The following is a 22,590-nucleotide window of genomic DNA, read 5'->3' on the forward strand; positions in this document are numbered from 1 at the left end:
TGTTGATTCAAGCCAAAGCCTCTCACCTTTCCAAGCCAATACAGCTGTGTGGTTTGTGCTTTTGGAGGAGCAGTACTGACAGAGTGAAGTGATGTATTCTGTGTGATGATATCAAACTGAGAGCATGTTTGTAGCGTAAGTTTTACGTGATATCAATCTGTTATCAGTAATAGTTCCTTTAATGTCACTCTTTAAAGAGTCTGGAGAGAGTGTGTTTCTCTCTCCAGACTGGTGTTGCAACAACATCTAGGGACAAATTGCAGAAAGGGTCCATTTGAAAGAAAGCAACTGTGAAATATCTTCTCAAATGATGAATAATATAACTAATTTTGATAGCTTAAGTTACCAACTGTTTTCAATACCTTAGGGAATGAATAATGAAGAAAAGTCCCAAGTGCTGTACAATAGAATTATGTAATTTTGATATGGTGCTTGATTGGAACATTAGGCATGATTTCTCACAACTGAGATAACGCAGATGTGTGTAGAGCAACACGGAGCTACTTGTTTCAATTGACTTTATACCTGATAGAATAAAGTCCCCAAGCTTCTGGATTTCCAGGTTAGTAATCTGCGTGAAGAATGCAGAGTGGAATGGTTTATGTTTTATTTTGAGCTGGTTATGATTGATAAACCAGAAAGGAGAAAGATTCTTCAAAAATTACTCTATTGTACCATACTTCCACTGAATTGTAATGAATGACGTCACACAGGACTGACAAGAAAGAATGATTACTAAAGTGGTGAGAGAGGAAACTAGTTCTGACGTTTGTAGGAATTAATGTACTTATGTACCTTGGACTTTTAAATTTACCAATATCATGGGAGCTTGTTTTCTATATTTATGTTACGGAAGGTGGTCATTTGGCTCATTTTCCATGTCAATTCCCAGAGTAATTCCAATCCCGTGCTATTGTTCTGTGTGATGGATAATATGTATAATTCCTCACAATCCCATCATTGTTTCTCCTCTTTCCCACCCCTGTATTCTATCACCCAGCAATTTTGGGGACAGTTTATGATTGCCAATTAACCTGGCAAGCCACACATTTTTGGCATCTGGGAGAGAAGCATAACATCTGGAGGAAACCAGTGTGGTCATTATGGAGAATGTATAAACTACACAGACAACACATGATAAGTGAAGATTAAACCTTGTTCTATCTGCTGTGCTACTAAGCTGACCTTATTAGTCACAAGGGCAGAGAAGTATATTATGGCCAAGGAAAAGCTCCTCAGTGAGACATGAGAGGATGTATCAATTGCAGAGAAACATATGCATACATTTTATCCAAGGAGACACTTCTTTGATACCTTCTTAACCCAAGACTGTTTGCAGATAATTGTAGTTTTGCAAATTTGAGGGTCTTGCCTATCGGAGATTATGTTATCTGTGGAATCCAGACGTCCAGCGAGAGAGGATGGCTGCTAAGTGTGATGCAGTTGCTGTCAAGTAAATATTGGTAAAGTGAAGTTGTGGAGCTAGTTGTGGATATTTAATATTGAATGGAAGAAAGGATAGGCAGTGAAGGTAGATCAGGGTAAGTACAGCTAAGTTGGCTTATGTTGAAATAGTGTATTTGTGTATCATTTCCACCGTGCACAATGAAAATGACACAAAGTCCTGTCTAAGCCTTTCTAAGCTATGCAGGTCAGATTCAGAAAACTGGTTAAAAACAATGTGCTTGATGCCAAATGTCAGTTCTGTTGAAAGAACACCTTGCAGAAATATCAATGCTGGAATGTGATGGGAAGCCAGTGACTCTTCTTGACTCTGGAGCAACAGTAAGGTACTTCTGAAACAAATTACCAATTGAAACTAGCAAGATGTGTTGTCCATGTACAACAAAACTACACTGCATCTGCTTGGGAAATGCTTCCTGAAGGTGGTAAAGGAAGGAGTTGAAAGATAATTTCATCATGGTAGATCAGAAAGCTCTTCCACCTATGCTTAGATGACATACAGTACAGAAGATGGGCCTGATGAAGATTATTATGACAGGCTCATGAAGATTAATTTGGTGCAAACTATCACTTATGCTGTACTGGTTGGGCAAAGACACAAGTGTACCTACATGCTAAGGTAACACTATCACAGGAAACAAAATGCCTAGGATATGGAGTCTTAGGTAGTGTGAGATACACCAATCTCACACACGTTTTTGGAGACTGAGGATGTTACTAGCCAAGATGTTATGATGCATCGACTGAAGCAAGAGGATTTAACAGTATGGAAAGAGATGGTCTGAGGGAGAACCTTAAGTCATAACTCGATGAGAGCTGAATCGGGCTCTTAAGGATATTTGTGATCAAACCACAAAAAACTGACATACATAATGGCCACTTTATTGGGTACATCTGTATACCTCGTTAATGCAAATATCTAAACACCCAATTGTGTGGCAGCAACTCAATGCATAAAAGCGTGCAGACATGGTCAAGTGGTTCATTTGTTGTTCAGACCAAATTATTCATTTGGGGGAAGAAATGTGATCTAAGTCACTATGAAGGTGGGATGATTGTTGGTGTCAGATGAGGTGTTTTGAGTATCTCAGAAACTGTTCATCTCCTGGGTTTTTCACACACAACAGTGTCTAGAGTTTACAGAGAATGGTACAAAAATCATCAGTGAATGGCAGTTCTGTGGGTGAAAATGCCTTGTTAATGAGAGAGGTCAGACAAGAATGACCAGACTGGTTCAAGATGACAGGAAGGTGTTAAAACAGTGGTGTTACGAAGAGCACCTCTGAATGGATAACATGTTGAACCTTCAACTGGATGGGCTACAGCAGCAGAAGACCACACAGAGTTCCAATCTTGTCAGCTAAGAAAACATCATTTGGACTGATGAATCTTGATTCCTGCTGCAACATTTAGTCAGAATTTAGTCTAAACAACATTAAACCATGGATTCATCTTGTCTTGAGTCAATGGTTCAGGTGGTGATGGTGTCATGGTGTGAGGAATATTTTCTTGGTACACACTAAGCCCCTTACTACCAAATAAGTATCATTTAAATGCCATAGCCTACCTGAGTTATTGATGCTGACCATGAGCATTCCTTTCTGGCTGCAATTTACCCATCTTCGAATGGTTATTTCTAGCAAGATTACACACCATGTCACCAAGCACACATTATCTCAAGATGATCCATGAGCATGCCATTGAATTCAGTGTATAACATGGCCTCCACAGTCACCAAGAAGTCAGTCCAATAGGGCACCTTTTGGATGAGGTGGAATGGGTGATTTGCATCATGAATGTGCAGCTGACAAATCTGCAACAACTGTGTGATGCTATCATGTCAACATGGACCAGAATCTCTATAGAATGTTTCCAACACCTTGTTGAATCCATGCCACAAAACATTTATGCTGTTATGGGGGCAAAGAGAGGTCCTACCCAGTACTAGAGATATGTACCTACTGAAGTGCCACTGAATGTAAGTCTACTTCTTACATCTGGAAGTAAATGATGACCTGTGAGTGCAGGAGAAAAATCTGAAAATTGGGATTTACCAGATGCTGGAATTGTGAAATAAAAACAGAAAAAGCTGGAAAGGCTCAGCAGGTCAAATAGCATCTGTGGAGAAATAGTTGAAGTTTCAGGCCCAGGACCCCTTCAGAACCGAAGTATTTACCAGCCAAAAATGAATGAGGAGACCAGAATCCATTGAATATCCTTAGGACTTTCTGAACCACAGATTAAGTATTAAGAGAGGTGCACTGCGTCTTGAACTGTATACGGTAGTGGTTAATAATGGGTCAAATAATATCATCCATTAATTAAACATCTTTGAAATGTAAGTTATTTGAATGAAGTTCAAAGTAAATTTAATCAAAATACATATATGTCACTATATACAACCCCGAGTTCTGTTTTCTTGCCGACATATATTGTAAATCCAAGAAACATAATAGAATCAATGAAAGACCACACCCAACAGGAAGGACAAACAACCAATCTGCCAAGGACAACAAACTGTAAATACAAAAGAAAAAAAGAAATAACAATAATAAATAAATAAGCAATAAATATCAAGGACAGATGAAGAGTCCTTGAAAGTGAGTTGATAGGTGGGAACAGTTCAATGATGGGATGAGTGAAGTTATCCCCACTGACTCAAGAGCCTGATAGTTGAGGGATAATAACTGCTCCTGAACTTGGTGGTGTAAGTCCTAAGGCTCCTGTACCACCTTCCTGATAGCAGCAGTAAGAAGAGAGCATGGCCTGGATTGTGGGAGTCCGTGATGATGCATGCTGCTTTCCTGCAACAGTGCTCTATGTAAATATGCTTCCAGTAAAAACTAATAGATTGCTACTGAGGCAAAGAAGACAAAGAGACCGCAGATGTTGGATTCTGTCTGTCGCCACGGTAGACAGCAAATTCCATTCATGTTGTGACGCCAGAAAGTGTTTCATTGCCTGTAAAGTGTTTTGAGGTGCCTTGAGGTGATTAAAGGTGCTTGAAAGTAGAAGTTGTTTCTGATTACAGTCTGCTTGGAAGAAAGTGACTGATTTGCACTCTAGTGTTCTGGGACTTTGGGAACCAGGAAACCTCAGCTTACTGAACTTGAGAGATTTGACCTCCTGCCCCAGGTTCCTTGAAAATTGCAATAGAGTTATATAATATGTTGTGGTTTAGACTGATGTTCCTGGAGTCAGCAACCACAAGATGTTATGATTGTTATGGAGCTACACTTGAGTCATTTACAGACCAGCTTGTCTTCCAGGGCCATAATGGCATCTTTAGGGATCTAAAACAGTGCTCACAATGCAAACTCATCTTATGATGGATCTGAAATTGTGGGCTAAAGACTAGGTTTCAAGTGTTGTGTTGAGAATATTTACCTTAGAGTCACGAGGTGTGGGTTATAGCACTACTCCACATCCTGAGCTCGTGGTCAACTCTGATATTTGTAGGGTGGCACTGTCAGGAGCAGTGCTGAGGGAATATTGCACAGTGGAGGGGGCAAGAGGGAATGGTGTAGGATGTTCAACTGAAGAAACTAAGTGACTTTGAGAATAAACAGTGTTGAAAAAGTATCTGCATTGAGTCCCAAGATATCAATTAATACCTATTATTTAACTAAAGCAATACAGGAAGCTTTAAAGTGATAATTTTCTTCTTCTCTCCCCTGTCCATTTCCATCTGCATCTCCAGGCCCCTTCTCTTGCTCTTTGTTACTCACTTATCTCAGTCTACTTTTTTGAACTTTCCAATATATATCTTCCTGTTCGATAGGGACAACTTCCTAGTAATCATGTACACTGTTCCTAAGCTCAGAGCAGGGTCATAAGCGGGGAGAAAGAAGGGAAGAGGAGCCCTCTGGCTGTTGTACTTTGCCAGAGGGGACACATTCCACAGACATCTTTCGTTACTTTGGATCTTAGCTTCACTGAGCCTGAGCTTTCACAAGCCCTTTGTTTATGGAAAGTTCAGAGTGGTTGGCAGCTACTGAACCTTCTCAAGGATCAGCTTGTTTCTTTGGAAAAATATATTTTTTCTTCTTCTCTGGTGGTTGGAGAAGGTTTTGAAATTGTAATTGAAGTAGGGACAAAAATTAAAAATAAAATGCTACACCGACTCTTTTTTCCATTGAGCTTTTTAATGGTAATGTAATAATATTTACCAAATGTATTTCTCTATTAATTCTTTATTGCAAGTCTAAAGAGATTTTTAGACACCTCTGATTAATAGCTTCAGAATGAGTTGACCTAATGAAGCCCCAGACAAGGAGTACAGACATAATTCATTTTGCTGAGATCACCCCATTTGCAGTTTGGCAACTGACTGGAGGGCAAGCAACTCTTTAGGGAGGCTTCTGAGTAGGCAAATTTACTATTCGCTATCAGGAAAGCTTTGCCTGCACAGTCTGGGCAGCATCTTCTGTCTACCTTTAGCTCTTAACTATCAGAGTAATGATTTAACTATGATTAGGAAAAATGGGTATTCAATATGGCCAGTGAACATTTTATAGGGATAACTGACCAGAGCTGAATTTTAAATTCTGAAACCTTGCACATATTGACATTGTATATAAACTGTCCCAAGATATTTCACAAGTCTGGTTTCTACACATTGCCTATTTCCATTACTTTGCATTGCTAGTTGTACCTTTAACTACAAAGCTGAGAGTTCCAGAAATGCCTCCCTAAAGCTTCCTCTTTGACAGAGTTTTTATTTGCCTTGTATTTTGTTACACTGTGCCGCTACGAAGGATCTTTTAACTTTACACTGTGTTAAACATGATGTAAATACAGAGTGTTAATGATTTTCTGCATTTGGTTCTTGTGTAAGCCATAGTACAGCAATTTGTGTACTGGGATTACCTTGGTGGATGATCATGAAGTGTGTTGGTGGCCATGAATCCTGTCTTTTTGGGAAATTTCCGAACAGAGTTGGAAATAAGGACGTAAAAGTTGGATTACGTTCAATATTCATACTGCAGGTTCTTTGAGCAGGGTTATATTCACAATCTGCATATTACCTTTTTTGAAATAGAAGTGATCTCAGTGCCACTCAATGACATTTCAGGTGAGCATATTTGTTTTCATTTTTAATGTTACCTCACATTGCCTGCAATTCTGGTGCCTCTCAGTATCCTTCCCTCCTTTAAAATCTGATGATTATTAACACCCAGTCTGCTTGTGAAGCCTGTGTCAAATATTAAATATTAGTTCTGCAGTTTCCATGACCGCTGCCTTGCAAAACAGTCCCAGCTGGGCTCCAAGATTACTCGGATAAAAGAGAATTTGAGGACATCCCTGTGGGCTTGTTGAGAATATATCAAACTCATCAGAACTTGCATTTTTGACTGCTTCATCATGTTAATCTTCTTGTCACCTGTCAGCTGCAGCCCTGCATCATTGCAGAAGACTGGTTTTACAAAGCTTCTCTTGTCTCTGCCTCGAGAAGGATTAGGATTGGGGGATTTTCTGTTTAAATCCTGAGGCTGCTTTCTGCGTGTTGGTGCGGTGCAATACTCGTTCACAGTTGAATGCCTTGCAAGTTTTCTGCACCCCCCTCCAAACAACTCTCTTCAGTTCTCAGTGGTCCTGGAGTTGCTGGTCCTGCCAAATTTATGTCAACAATTCCTCTCTTGTTTCTCTGCTGATGCCTGGTAGCGTGGGCGGTTTTGGAGCCTGTCTGGAACTATGTAATCTGATATTCTTGGCCTCTTTGCTGGAGGTGACTATAATCTCTTCAGATGAGTTGTTCTGTGGGGTATCTCAAAAATAGCTAGAAAAATTCCATTGGGTAATCTGGCCCAAGTTACGTTAAATGGAATTCATTCCCTGTTTGACACAGGCCAGTCAGGTTACAGGCAACAGTATGATGTTAAAAATTCCCTCCTAATTTATTTTATGTGCAGCCAGGCTTTTGCATGGGATGTCCAGTCCTTTCTGTGGAATCTCTTACTCTTGTCTCAAAGTAAAATAAAAGACTATCTTGGTGTTCCTCTTCTCAAATTATTTTCAATACATGCTGATTTTTCTCAGTAAATACAACAGCTGTTTTCTGCCATGAAATGACAAATAATTTAATTGGCAATTAATGACAAAGTTTGAAAATTAATCTGGGGATATTTCCTTCTCTTTTCCTCGTGGTTCCTGGGTAAAGTTCCCTGTCTGATACTAAATATTTGAAGATAGTTTCTCTAAATGCATTGCTCCCCAAACTGTGTATTGAACTGATGATTTCTTACTGTCAAGTTGAGAATGTCACCACAGATCCACATAGTCAAAGCAGACCAGAATACCTAAGAGCAGAATTAAACCATTTGGCCCTTCAAGTCTGCTCTGTCATTTGATTATGGCTGATTTATTTTCTTTCTCAACCTCGTTCTCCTGCCCTTCTCCTGGTGACCTTTGACACCCTTACCAATCAAGAAACTCAACCTCTGCTTTAAATGACCTGGCATCCACAGACATGTGTGACAATGTATTCCACAGATTGATCACCCGCTGGATAAGCAAATTACTCATTTCAGTTACAGTAGGATATCCTTGTATTCTGAAGCTGTACCCTCTGGTCCTAGACTCTGCCACCACTTCTTCATCTAGGCCTTACAATATACAATTGGTTTAAATGAGATCCCCTTCTCATCCTTCTAAACTCTTAGGAGTACAGTCCCAGAACCATCAGATGCTCCTCAGACATTAATCCATTCATCCCTGAGATTATGTTCTTCCATGGACCCTTTCCAGTCCCAGCACACCCATCCTTGGATATGGGACCAAACATTGCTCACAATACTCTAAATGTGGTCTGACCAACTTCTTATAAAGTCTCAGCATTACATCCTTGCTCTTATCTTCTATTGCATTTGCCTTCCTACCTCCTTACTGATTTAACCTGAAAGTTAACCTTGAAGGAATCCTGCAATGGGAGCCCAAAGTTTCTGTGCAACTCCAATTTCTAAGTTCTTTTCCCATTTAGAATATAGTTGACACCTTTATTCCTTCTACCGAAGTGTATCACCATACACTTTGTTACGCTGCATTCTATTTACTTCCTCTTTGTCCATTCTCCTAAGCTGTCCAAGTCCATCTGCAGACTTCCTGCTTCCTCAACACTACCTGCCCCTCCACCTTTCTTTCTTTCTCCACCAATTCTGTCACTGAGATAAGTTCGTGAGCTCAAATTTTTATGCTTGGTATGGAAAGAAGGGACAAATACTTATGTGAGCTTCGTTTTTATACTGACAAAACAATACAACATGTTCTTTGTTGGAGTGAGTTTTATGATAGTTAGTCATTGAACAGGTTAAACAGAAGGCAACATTGCAGTCAGATTGAATCAGACTGAGAGCCTGAAGAGCAACACATTATGAGCAAATGTTAAAAGAAAAATACGATGCAGGAAATATTTGGTCATTCGGGGGCCATTTGTGGAGAGAGAAACCAATATAATGTTCTTTGAAGTTTAAAGAGATGAAAGGCTTGTTCTATTTGTCATATACACATCAAAACATACATTGAAATGCATCACTTACGTCAAATCAAATCAGTGGGATTGTGCTGGGAGGCCCACGCTTTGGGCACCATCAGAGCATGCCCACAACTCACTGTTTGTCTTTGGAAAGTGGGAGGAAACTGGAGCACCTGGAGGAAACCCTCATCGTTGGGGGAGAACGTCCAAACTCCTTATGGACAGTGATGGTAATTGAACCCTATCTTACAGTATGCGCTTTAAAGCATTGCACTTTTGGCTGCAGTAATGCACCATCTGAAACATTTTCTGTTTCTGTCTCAGTAGTTGCTGTTTAACCTCCCAACATCTATTTGAATCAACATCTATGGTTTTTTTTTCTGTAAGTAAATGAGGCTAGTCATAGAAGGGAATGCATGATATTGTAGTGATACACTGAGAGAATTTCTTGAAGAGAGAACAAAAATGGTGCGCATGAGAAAAACATGGCCGCACAGAGGGATAGGGTTTACATGATTCGTAAGCTGCTGGCAGGAATTTGGCTTATGGGCTTATGAAGGTCCTAGTTGGTCTAGTGCTAAGCAGATGAGATCATGGCAAGGAGAAGTAATTAAAGCCTTTTGCTGTGGTTACAGAATCTTGGGTAAGACAGCATCTGTGGAGAAATTCAGCTGTGGACCCTTCATTGAAACTGATCTAACCAAAGGTCCATACCAGGTAAGTTCACTGGTATTCTTGTTTCATTCATAGTCTGACCTGCTTATACTCTCCATCTCTTTTTTTGGTCAGGATTCCAACTTCAACATGGAGGGAATTTTGCTCCCTAACCCATGCTGTACCTGCTGTAGAAGGATTTGGTGATGGTATTGACCAACACTAACTTTCTCTTGCATTAAATTAGTACATAGGGCAGGCATTCATTAGTAACTGTTACACACTCTTTGGTGTGATTGACTGATTATTAGAATGTATGCTTTTTTTCCTACTTGCTGATGTAAACGTGTAGTATTTCTGCACCTGAAATCTGACCTGACTACATAGCATCTGCTATAGGATCTGAGTCTCCCTTTTACCTTTTAGGTGAGATCACACCTTCCTCACTGGTGGAAGTAACATAGTTTTTGTGGGTGGTGAGAGCATTCGGCATGGCAATAAGCGGAATGTTGGTGGCACTTTGTGCCTTGTGTTGCTGTAGTGTGATTTGCTGAAGTCAGTTGGATAATTGCATGCATAAATAACTGGACAGAGCTCATGATGTATCAGAGTCTTTAGAGTCAGTTAAGTATTTTTGAAGTGTGGTCCCTGCTGTGATGTCTAAAATATCACAGTGAACTAACATATGGAGAAATCCCACAAATACCAATGAGATAATTACCAGTTCTATTTAGTGATGATCAAAGGGATAAATATTGTGAAGTGTACTGCGGGACTGACACATTGCCAGAAGACTAGTGCTCAGGGATTGGTGAATTGTTGGAGGGAACATCTGACTGAGTGCCATCTTTATGAGAAGGCATTACACCCAGAAACTATCTCCTTGTAAAGGTCTTGCAGGAACGATTCAGTGAAAATAAGGGAAGTTTTCCCAGCTTCTTGGTCAATAGTCCTTCATAAACTTGTGTGCTAGAAATATGCACCTCATTGCTCTTGTGTGCTAATAGTCACATAACAATAATTGCAGAAGTTAATTGCCTGTGAAGCACTTTGGGATGATCAGGGAATTTGAATAGCACTATAAACAAACTAGTTATCTGTCTTTGATTCCGTGATCCCTGCCATTTAGTGTTTTGCTTGCTTTCTCTCGCTCTGCTATACACTCATGCTAACTGGCATCCGTTTAGTGTCTGGAACTGTGGCTTGATGTGTGCTTTATCAAAATCTTCCTCTTGACGTTTGTTGTGGATAATTTTATGAGTACCAACATATTTCAGAAGCAACTGTAGTTTCCTCACTTTATAATTTGAGCTAACTTTAGTATGTTGTGCACAGAATGTCCCATTTATGTTAGTACAAAGTGTTTAAGGTACCCCACAGAATTCACTTTTCGTAGGCTGGTTATGATGGTCAACTCCTTTCGGGTAATACAGCATATTGAACAGCAATCATCCTGTTCCTGGCAATCATGCTCCAAATCTGACCAATCACTTCGGTAGTAAAAGGACTTAATCGTATGAACGAATGCGGAGACTTGTAAAATTGTAATTAATTCCTGTTTTGTGTATTTCTGCTGTGTTATGGGATATGTAGCTGAATTACATAATAAAGGTAGTGTTCTGTTTTATTTCAGTATTTTAAATTATTTGATTTTCTTACAGACTCTTCAGCACAAGTGAATGAACCCATGAATTGCGATTCCTCTGGAGCAGCCATGAATGCACCTTCTCTTCACCCTCAGATGATGGGGTCGGGGGCCAGCCCCTCAATCAGCTCCCCGGGTCAGCTTCATTCACCCATTAGCACTTTGAACTCTCCAATGAATGGACTGGGCTCTCCCTTCTCAGTTATCAGCTCGCCATTGGGTCCACACACACTATCCATCCAGTCATCTCACAGCATGGGTTATGGAGGCCACAGTCCGCAGGTATGTCTATGAATAGGCAGCAGCCAATGAAGATGCTTGTAATCTGAGCATAATGAATCCACAGACACTTACAAGTACTAACAACAAAACCAAGATGGAGAGCTGCAGCAATTTGCAGTAGTCCGGAATGCCTTGCTTGAAATGATGTCGGCAGCAGCTTCATTAATAACTTTCAGCAAGGAATTGGATAAGTTATTGAAAAGTGGTACATCACTGCTTTATAGGAACAGGGCAAGATGGTCAGAGTCATTGAGTGTGGGTATTGGGGTTAGGGACCACTAGGGTAGAGTGTTCTTCAGCCCAAATGTAGTTCAGGTGTACAACGCAACTACCAAGAGATAGGTTATTGAACTGCGAGGGGTCAATAATTTCAGTGTACATGAAATGTTTTTAGCTTATGACCAGATAGTATGAATCAGGGGAAGGATTTTAACTTTTGTTTTTCATTCCTAATCTGTAGAACATGGGAGGGCAATTCTTTCTCCTCCTCCTTGCCACAGGTCTGATTAGGTCACTGTGTGTATCTGTTATGTTTTAGGTGAAATTATAAATCTAATTATTCCAGAACCTGAAGGTGCACACTCTGTTTTAGGAACAGCTTCTTCCCCTCTGCTATCAGACTTCTTAGTGATCCATGAGCTCAAGAACACTACTTCACAATTTTATTCTCTTGCACAGATTTTTTTTTGTATACTCCTACTATATAGTAACCCTTGGGTATTGTACTGTACTGCTGTTGCAAAACAACAAATTTCACCACATATGTCAGTGATAGTAAGCCTGATTCTGATTCTCAATTCCCATGTATGTTACTTTCTCTGAGTCAACCTTTCAACAACTGAATGGGAACTGGATGCTCTTTTTGTGAAAAAACTGATTCCAAAGAGAAGATGAACTTAATAGGTTTTATAGCTGCCTTGCAAACTAATGATACAACAGTGAACAGGGTGTTCTTGTTGAAGAAGCTTCCTGCCTGAGTTATGAGACTGTCAAACATTAATTTTGACCTATTCCCCCACTGTTTAGCTATGTGTGTAATTTCCTGGCCTAGAAGTTTAGGGGGCGTTAGAGCAGCAGCACTTCCTGAACATGAAGGAAATACTTGGCAGGAGGCACTTCCTGTATGGGGGAGCATCTACCTCCCTAGCTGTAGGCCTGACTTCCTCTTCTTGATGGCCCTGTGACTGGCATTTCAGTGCTGTGTGATGCAAATATTCAATTAGTCTTTTGGAACTGAGTATAAAACACAGGTTTTGATTAGTTCTTACCAGACTGAGGGCTGATGCTGGTGGGTAGCTGCTTGTGTCTATAACATCCAGCAACAGCACTGGCAAGGCTTTTGGGTATTAATAACTACTTGCTTTCTTACGGTGTTAGTATGGCATCTGTTGTAGGCCATGGTATTGCAGTGGTGAATGAGCAGCCTCCACAACAGGAGCCCAGCTTTCATTGCACCATTGTTTCTTTGGAATTCTGGCAGGATGGACAGTAGTCAGAGTCTCCATAAATCAACCATGGAAACCTAAATAATGCCACAGTTGGGAAGCTATCTAGTTCCCCTTTGGAGGGAAAATATAGTCGAGTTGGTATAGCTGCAATTATGACCTCTGCATATCTCAAAAGGTCTTTAGAGCCAAACAGCTATATTATTCTAATGTTGAAAATGTGGCAAACAGCAATACGATAATGACCGTATAGCCTTTTAAAGTGATGTTAGTTCAGGGATAGCTAGTGACTGGGAAACTAGTTTTCCCTTTTCTACATCCTTAACTCTGTGGAATCTTGTGCATCAACTTTGAGTGGATAGCTGAAGCTTAGGTTTAATGTTTCATATTGGGCTTAAGATCTAAGGGCGTCTCTGATGACACATTGCACTTCAGTATTTTCCTCTCTGTCAGTGCTGTGGGGGTCTTTCTGTGCATCTATCTGACTGTACAGTACTGGTAAAATGTCATTAGTTATTACTCTTTCATTGCCGGAAGGGCTGGTGGCCCCATGATTTAGGTTAATTGACACAGTGGCATTGTGGAAAAAAACCTTTTTCTACAAAGTGATCTAATAGCTCACTGGAATTATTCGGGAATATGCTGCCTAAAAGAGTTCTGGAGAAAGATTTTTAATGTTCAAAGAAGATTTAAGTAAGTAAGAAAGAATCTGGAGAAGTAAACAGGGTAGTGTATTTTCATAATGGGCTGAATGGCCTCTGTAAGGCCGTGGATCATTTTATGATTCCTCAATACTTGTTTACTAGTGTTTGGTGAATGAGGCTCTGTGTTTATTTTTGTTTAGCTTCACACACCCCAAATTTTTTGACAAACTTTTTGATTTCCTGTTCTGTGAATATTTTGCTGCCCTCTATTTGACTTCCCCTCTGCTGCTAGATTCTTTTGTTTTAAATGTTCTTGTAAACTAATTAATCTCTTTCGTTTAGTTGTGCTTTTAAATGAGCTTGTGCTTGTGAGGTGTAAGGGCATTAAACTCAACATAAAACAAATTGCAAAGTTCAGCAGGATAGTTTCAGACAGCAAGCATTTCAGTGAGATAATTAATTTGTGTCTTAACTTGTTTAAACAAGACTGATATATGTGTTGTGTATTGCTCAGGGTATTTTTCTTATCCTTTTCTAAATACGACTTATGACACTGAGTAAGGGACGCCCAGCTTCCAGCAGTGAGTTGGGGTGGAAAAGTACTTGTTTTCCTGCATTGAAATTGTAATGTTAATAACAGGAGGAGGCTATGCGACCTCTCAATTCTGTGCCATTCAATAAAATCATGGTTAGTCTGATTGTTGCTGTTGCCACTTTCTTGCCCGATTCCCATTATCATTCTTTCCCCTAAACTGCTAACTCCTATCTAGTTGCGACATGGTCTGGGTTTGGTGTGGAAGCATCAGTGCCCAGGAATGGAAAAGGCTACAGAAAGTGGAAGACACGGTCCAGTCCATCATAAGCTAAGTCCTCTCCACCACTGAACGCATTTACAAGGAGCACTGCCACAAGAAAGGAGCATCCATCATCAAAGACCCCCACCATCCAGGCCATGCCCTTTTCTCATTACTACCATTGGGCAGGAGTTAGAAAAGCTTTGGGTCCCACACTACCAGGTTCAGGAAGTTATCACCCTACAACCAAGAGGCTCTGAACCAGCGTGAATACCACCAATCTTCACTACACTGAACTGATTATATGACCTACAGACTCACTTTCAGGGACTCCTTACAACTCATGTTCTCAGTATCTTTTATTTGCACAGTTTGTCTTCTTTTGCACATTGGCTGTTTATCAGTCTTTGTTTATGTATAGTACTTCATAGACTTTTTCACTGTAAATGCCTGCAAGAAAATTAATTTCAAGGTAGTACGTGGTAACATACAGTATATGTATTTTTATAATAAATTTACTTTGAATGTAAAGCCTGAATGTATGTCTCTGCCTTGAATATACATAATAAACCTCTCTGGGGTAGAGAATTTCAAAGATTTGCAGCTGTTGAGAGAAGCTTGGAGACAGAAGAGACTGCAGATACTGGACTCTGGAGCAAAATAACCGAAATGCTAAAGGAACTCAACAGGTCAGGAAGTATCTATGAAAGGAAATGGACAGTTAAATCAGATGAAACATCTTATTCTGAAAAGTCTGCTGTCCATTTCAATACACGTCTGTGAGTTCCTCCAGCACTTTGTATTTTTTTGTTCTTGCAAAATGTGTGTTTAACTTTCCATCTTCAAAACTGGAAAGTGTATGGGATCCTATTTTTTCTTCTTAAGACAGCTCTTTCATCTTGGGAATCAATCTGGTGAGCCTTTCATGTTTGCCTGGAAGATGAATATTACCTTCCTTGAATACAGAGACCAAAACGATAAGAGGAGGCAAGAGGAAATGTCCCATTTACATTCCCACCTACCAGAAGGTGCCTTCATCCCTGCATCAGCCGGCAGATCGAACCCCACCCATCCCGATGGTCTTCCAAATGCTCATTCCTGTGATTTGACTTTCCATAACCTGAGGTTGCCAGGCTGAAAGTGATCCATTTGTTCCTACTTTGACAGTTAAGCCATCCAATGCTTTCAGTACCATGACGTCTCCTGTTGTTAAGTAACACTATATATGCCGGCATTTCAGTTCAGATGCATTATTGATCTAGAGGCTTCCCTTCATCAACCCTGCTGTTACATTCCTCAAAAAAATTCTAATGAAGCTGGTCAAATGCATGTTCCCTTTAATGAGGCTATTTTCTGTAATTCTATTTTTCTCTGAGTCTTGTTACTTTCTCAATAATGAGTGCTATTGTTATCTTCCTCATGCTAGATGCTTGCCTAAATAGCCTATAGTTCTTTGCTTTCTCTTTCCTTCCATTGCTGTATGATAATCACATTCACAATGTTCTAATTCACTGAAACCTTTCCAGTATATAGGGAATACTGTAATATCACAGCCTTTGCCTTATATCTGCACCATTTCATTTAGAAGCCAGGGTTACAGGCCATTAGATGCAGGGGTTTGGCCTGATTTTAGTGCCATTAGTGTGGTTGCACAACAGTTAGAATCTGGGTGTAATCCTGACATCCACTGCTGTCTGTGTGGATTTACATATTCTCACTGACTGTGTGGGTTTCCATCTGCATTCCGTGGACATACATACCAGGACATATTTAAAATTATGAAACATTTCTTTAAATGCCCGCCACAACTCACCTGTCATTTTTTCCTTTTAATTTAACATTTCAAACCACTTCGAGCTGTACCTACAAACCCAAGTGATTTTATTTAAGTTTAAAATCTTATTTCTGATTCTATGCAATATGTTTCCAAACTAAATGTGAAATTCTGTCATGCTAAAATGAGTCTTCTTAGGGCATCCATTATTCAGATTTTTGTTAAATCATACACTTTTTCATGTGACCAGATCTAAAGTAGTCTGTTCTCTTGACTAGATCCACTTTCAGTTCTAGGAAACAATTTTGAATGCATTCATTGAAGTGCCTTGTTGTCAATTTAGTTTGCTTAATACATATAAAGATTAAATTCACGATTCTTAATCACAGTAGCTTTCTTACAAATCTCCTTTATTCTATGTTTGAATCTCTGATAGAGTAGTCTACAGACTGCTGTCATCAATGCTTTCCTTCCTTTCTTATTTCTTTTCTCCATCAAACAAATTCTACTTTCTTTATTTCTGACTGCAATCCTAACATTATCCTTTATTATTGGTGACCTTTCGACTTTCCCCTTTCTGAATAAATTCCATAACACTAAATACCCTGTAATATTTGGTTTAATGCTTCATTATATTGCAGCTGCGTCTGTAACGGCTGTTAGATCTATCAATTATCAACTTCATTACAAATCTTTGGATAATTTAGCTTTCTTATCAATTTCCGATTTCCCCCCCTCCTTTTTGTTCTTGCATTCCTCCTTGATGCTCTGTTCCTTGGTGCTTGTATACCAATAGTATTGATGCCCTTTACTATAACTTTGTGCTTTTTAAATTGTCTCTTCCGATTTCATTGAACCAGAGAGAGCTACAGTACAGAAACGGGCCCTTGTGGTTTACCGCATCCATGCCAAATCTAATGTCAGTGTATACTGATCCCATTTTCCTGTGGTAGACATATTTCCCTTTACTTTTCTAATCAAATGCATTTTGAACATTGTAAACATAGAAAACATAGAAAATAGGTGCAGGAGTAGGCCCTTCGGCCCTTCGAGCCTGCACCGCCATTCAGTATGATCATGGCTGATCATCCAACTCAGAACCCTGTACCTGCTTTCTCTCCATACCCCCGATCCCTTTAGCCACAAGGGCAATATCTAACTTCCTCTTAAATATAGCCATTGAACTGGCCTCAACTGTTTCCTGTGGCAGAGAATTCCACAGATTCACCACTCTCTGTGTGAAGAAGTTTTTCCTCATCTCGGTCCTAAAAGGCTTCCCCTTTATCATTAAACTGTGACCCTTCGTTCTGGACTTCCCAACATCGGAAACAATCTTCCTGCATCTAGCCTGTCCAATCCCTTTAGAATTTTATACGCTTCAATAAGATCCCCCCCCTCAATCTTCTAAATTCCAGTGAGTATAAACCTAGTCGATCCAGTCTTTCTTCATATGAAAGTCCTGCCATCCCAGGAATCAATCTGGTGAACCTTCTCTGTACTCCCTCTATGGCAAGAATGTCTTTCCTCAGATTAGGGGACCAAAACTGCACACAATATTCTAGGTGCGGTCTCACCAAGGGCTTGTACAACTGCAGTAGAACCTCCCTGCTCCTGTACTCAAATCCTTTTGCTATGAATGCCAACATACCATTTGCCTTTTTCACCGCCTGCTGTACCCGCATGCCCACCTTAAATGACTGGTGTACAATGACACCCAGGTCTCGTTGCATCTCCCCTTTTCCTAATTGGCCACCGTTCAGATAATAATCTGTTTTCCTGTTCTTGCAACCAAAGTAGATAACCTGCATCTGCCATGAATTTGCCCACTCACCTAACCTATCCAAGTCACCCTGCATCCTCTTAGCATCCTCCTCACAGCTAACACTGCCGCCCAGCTTCGTGTCATCCGCAAACTTGGAGATGCTGCATTTAATTCTCTTGTCTAAATCATTAATATATATTGTAAACAACTGGGGTCCCAGCACTGAGCCTTGCGGTACCCCACTAGTCACTGCCTGCCATTCTGAAAAGGTCCCGTTTACTCCCACTCTTTGCTTCCTGTCTGCCAACCAATTCTCTATCCACATCAATACCATACCCCCAATACCGTGTGCTTTGTTTGCACACTAATCTCCTGTGTGAGACCTTGTCAAAAGCCTTTTGAAAATCTAAATATACCACATCCACTGGCTCTCCCCTATCCACTCTACTAGTTACATCTTCAAAAAATTCTATAAGATTCATCAGACATGATTTTCCTTTCACAAATCCATGCTGACTTTGTCCGATGATTTCACCTCTTTCCAAGTGTGCTGTTATCACATCTTTGATAACCGACTCTAGCATTTTCCCCACCACTGATGTCAGACTAACCGGTCTATAATTCCCCGGTTTCTCTCTCCCTCCTTTTTTAAAAAGTGGGATTACATTAGCCACCCTGCAATCCTCAGGAACTAATCCAGAATCTAAGGAGTTTTGAAAAATTATCACTAATGCATCCACTATTTCTTGGGCTACTTCCTTAAGCACTCTGGGATGCAGACCATCTGGCCCTGGGGATTTATCTGCCTTTAATCCCTTCAATTTACCTAACACCACTTCCCTACTAACATGTATTTCCCTCAGTTCCTCCATCTCACTAGACCCTCAGTCCCTTACTATTTCCGGAAGATTATTTATGTCCTCCTTAGCGAAGACAGAAGCAAAGTAGTTATTCAATTGGTCTGCCATGTCTTTGTTCCCTATGATCAATTCACCTGTTTCTGACTGTAAAGGACCTACATTTGTCTTGACCAATCTTTTTCTTTTCACGTATCTATAAAAGCTTTTACAGTCAGTTTTTATGTTCCCTGCCAGCTTTCTCTCATAATCTTTTTTGCGTTTCCTAATTAAGCCTTTTGTCCTCCTCTTCTGGTCTCTGAATTTCTCCCAGTCCTCAGGTGTGCCGCTTTTTTTTTGCTAATTTATATGTTTCTTCTTTGGACTTTATACTATCCCTAATTTCCCTTGTCAGCCACGGGTGCACTACCTTCCCTGGTTTATTCTTTTGCCAAACTGGGATGAACAATTGTTGTAGTTCATCCATGCAACCTTTAAATGCTTTCCATTGCATATCCACCGTCAACTCTTTAAGTATCATTTGCCAGTCTATCTTAGCTAATTCACGTCTCATACCTTCAAAGTTACCCTTCTTTAAGTTCAGAACAAACACGAGGAAATCTGCAGATGCTGGAAATTCAAACAACACACACAAAATGCTGGTGGAACACAGCAGGCCAGGCAGCATCTATAGGGAGAAGCGCTGTCGATGTTTCGGGCTGAGACCCTTGGTCAGGTCTCGGCCCGAAACATCGACAGCGCTTCTCCCTAAAGATGCTGCCTGGCCTGCTGTGTTCTACCAGCATTTTGGTTAAGTTCAGAACCTTTGTTTCTGAATTAACTATGTCACTCTCCATCTTAATGAAGAATTCCACCATATTATGGTCACTCTTACTCAAGGGGCCTCGCATGACAAGATTGCTAACTAATCTTTCCTCATTGCTCAATACCCACTCTAGAATGGCCTGTAATAGTATCTACTTACACATTCCAAATGTTCACCATCTTCTGTGCTGAAAAACATACCCTTGGTTTTCATTTTCCCTTGTTTCTATTCCACTATATAGTTTAAAGCCTTTCCTATTTTCCCATTTACTACTAGTTCCCAATTCAGTCCAGTACAAATTAAAATCTTTTCAACAAAATAACTTTCTCTCCCCAGAGTCAAAGCCCCATGAATTTTCATCCTTTTTCTCAACCCAACTTTTTCAATCTGCCTGCTGGACCCTATGCTGACGCAAGTTCTTAGGCAGTAATCCAATGTTAGTTTTGTGATTCTGTTTGTTAATTTGGGTGCTAGCTCTTCTTTAAGCCAATTGTATTGGGAGAGGATTCTAGTGTGGAGGAGTACAATAAATCAAAAAGAAATGAGAGAGACAGGATAATGAGGGGAAGAATGAAAATCAAAAGAAGACAAGAAGGGGCAGAAAATATCAGCAAAACATGGCAAAAGATGAATCCAGAGTAATTAAAAATTGTAAAAAGACATTGCTTAAGGCTGTTTATCTGATTGTAACCAATATTTGTAACAAGGTAAGCTACCAGCTCAAGTTGTGGGGAAAAATGTTTAATCTGATAGCTATTACAGATGTGTGGGTGTAAAGTTACTAAGATTAGGAATCAATATTCCAGGTTGTTCAATGTTCCAAAATAATAAGCAAAAAGAACCAGAAGGTGGGTGGTAGGAAGGTAGCAGTAGTGTGTTGTAGTAACATAAGTACACTGGGTAGTGAGTGGACTTAGTTTGTATGGATATAATTGCAAAGGAAAGAAGATATGGGAAGGAATAATCTTTAGAGTCCAATATTTTGCCTCTGGATAGGTCAAGCATAAATATGAAAAGATATATTGATTAGACTGGCAATGGGACTAAGGAGGAGGAATTTGTGGATGTGGTCAGGTTTTGTTTTAAGAGTAATATGTTCAGGACCTCGAGCCTTTCTTAAGCGTGGCCATGTGTCGTGAGGCAGGATTAGTATTAGATTTTGTGGTTAAGGATCCCCAAAGAAGTGATTATTATAACATTAGAGATACAGATTGAGGGCTAACATCCCAGGTCCAAAACCAATTTGCTTAACTTATAGGTGCAGGTTATGAAGGTGCAGTTCAAAGTAAATTTATTATCAAAATTTGAATACAGTGTGTCACCATATTTTACTGTGAGATTCATTTTCTTGCATGCATTCACAGTAGAACAAAATTTAAAAAAAAATCAATGACGTGGCAACGAAGACTGACAAACACCCAGTGTGCAAAAGAAGACAAGCTGTGCAAATACAAATAGAGTTATTAATTTTGACAACATTAATTGATTAAGTGTCTCAAGAGTGTGGAATCAGTTCAGTGTTGAGGTGAGTAAAGTTATCCACTCTGGTTTAGGAGCCTGATGATTGAAGACTAACAACTGAAGCAGGTAGTGTGGGACCTAAGGCTCATATACCACCTCCCTACTGCAGCAGAGAGAAGGGAACATGACTTGGATGGTGGGAGGCCCTTGATGTTGGGTGCTGAGTTTTTTGAGGCAGCACTTCTTGCAGGTGTGCTCAATGGTGGGGATGGCTTTTCCTTTGATGTTCTAGGCTGTAACACCACTTTTTGTAGGTTTTTCTGTTCTTGGGCATTAGTGTTCCCATACCAGACCAATTAGGATATTCTCCGCTGTGCATCTTTAGAAGTTTGTTAGAGCTTTAGATGATGTGCTGAATCTGCAAACGTCTAATAGAGGTGCTGCTGTGCCTCCTTTGTAATGGCACTTGCATGCTGGTCTCAGGACGGATCCTGACAGGAGTTTTCTAGAGTGATTTGGATAAGTGGGGTGAGGGGTGGATCAGTGGATGAGCAGCTTGTCAGCTCAAAGGATCAGTCCTTTTGTATTTACTTTCCATATTAATGAATTAGAAGTGGGGCAAAGTATCCAAGTTTGCTGAGGACGCAAAAATAGGTGAAAGGGCATGTTGTGATGTGGATATTTGGATTTTGTGGCACCACGTAGATACATTGAATGAATTGATAAAAACTTAGCAAATCACGTTTTACATGGGAAAGTGTGAGATCGTCCACTTCAGTAGCAGAAGCGATTCACATGGCTAATACCAATACATGGAATGAGAGGGTTAACCTATCACTAGCAGTAAATTTTGGATCTTTATTTTTTGGAGTAGAGAAGAATTTTATTAAAGCATATAAAATCCAAAGTGGGCATGACAGGGTAATGTGACCCAATTCATGAATGAGAGGATCCAAGTACAAGATAAGAGAGCAATCATTTAAAAAACTGAAGTATGTAGGAATTTCTTACAGATGGTTCTGAATCACTGCAGTTCTCTTCTGTGGAGGTTTTTAGAAGCTGGGTCTTGTTGATAGTTTAAACTGCAGGGAGGTTAAATTTTTAAAACTGAGGTCTATGAGGAACCAAAAGAGCAGGGAAGTTGAGGCCTGCACTTATTTTTTTTTGTTTCTCATTCTCTGCAGAAATCTTAGGGACCAATGACATTGATAGAACAATGTGAAACATGAGAACTGGACCCTCACTTTATGTCCTTAATGCAGGCATCAGGTGGAGAACATAACCTTCAGTACTGGTGATCATGACTGCAGGGAGCAGGTTCTCTCCCTCTAGCTACACTACACCCTATTACTGGCACATTCTGTTTGGTGCACTACTTTCGAATGTTTTTCTGCATTCTGATGCCCGTTGCCCATATGCTCCCCCTCCCCACATGTCTGAACAGAGATTAAGTACTCTGTACTTGGTGGGCAAAGGCTGAGGCTTATGAAACACAGCATTTTAAGTCCCTTGACTTGAAGATGCCGACTTCT

At 40.1% G+C, this 22,590-nt stretch overlaps 1 protein-coding gene across 8 annotated transcripts in view; it reads left to right on the forward strand.

Moving 5' to 3' along the window:
- LOC140731053 (retinoic acid receptor RXR-alpha-A) overlaps positions 1–22,590 on the forward strand; it is a 121,882-nt gene that overhangs the window by 49,267 nt on the left and 50,025 nt on the right. For 5 of the 8 annotated variants that reach the window (XM_073052276.1, XM_073052269.1, XM_073052272.1 and 2 more), the window contains 2 exons: positions 9,571–9,652; positions 11,251–11,516. In XM_073052276.1, the coding sequence (XP_072908377.1) occupies positions 11,277–11,516 (240 nt within the window). In that variant the 5' untranslated portion in view covers positions 9,571–9,652; positions 11,251–11,276. The remainder of the gene's footprint in view (positions 1–9,570; positions 9,653–11,250; positions 11,517–22,590) is intronic. The other 3 variants (XM_073052273.1, XM_073052275.1, XM_073052274.1) reach the window with 1 other exon arrangement.

This window comes from Hemitrygon akajei, chromosome 7, assembly GCF_048418815.1.
Source record: "Hemitrygon akajei chromosome 7, sHemAka1.3, whole genome shotgun sequence".
Taxonomy (NCBI): Eukaryota; Metazoa; Chordata; class Chondrichthyes; order Myliobatiformes; family Dasyatidae; genus Hemitrygon; species Hemitrygon akajei.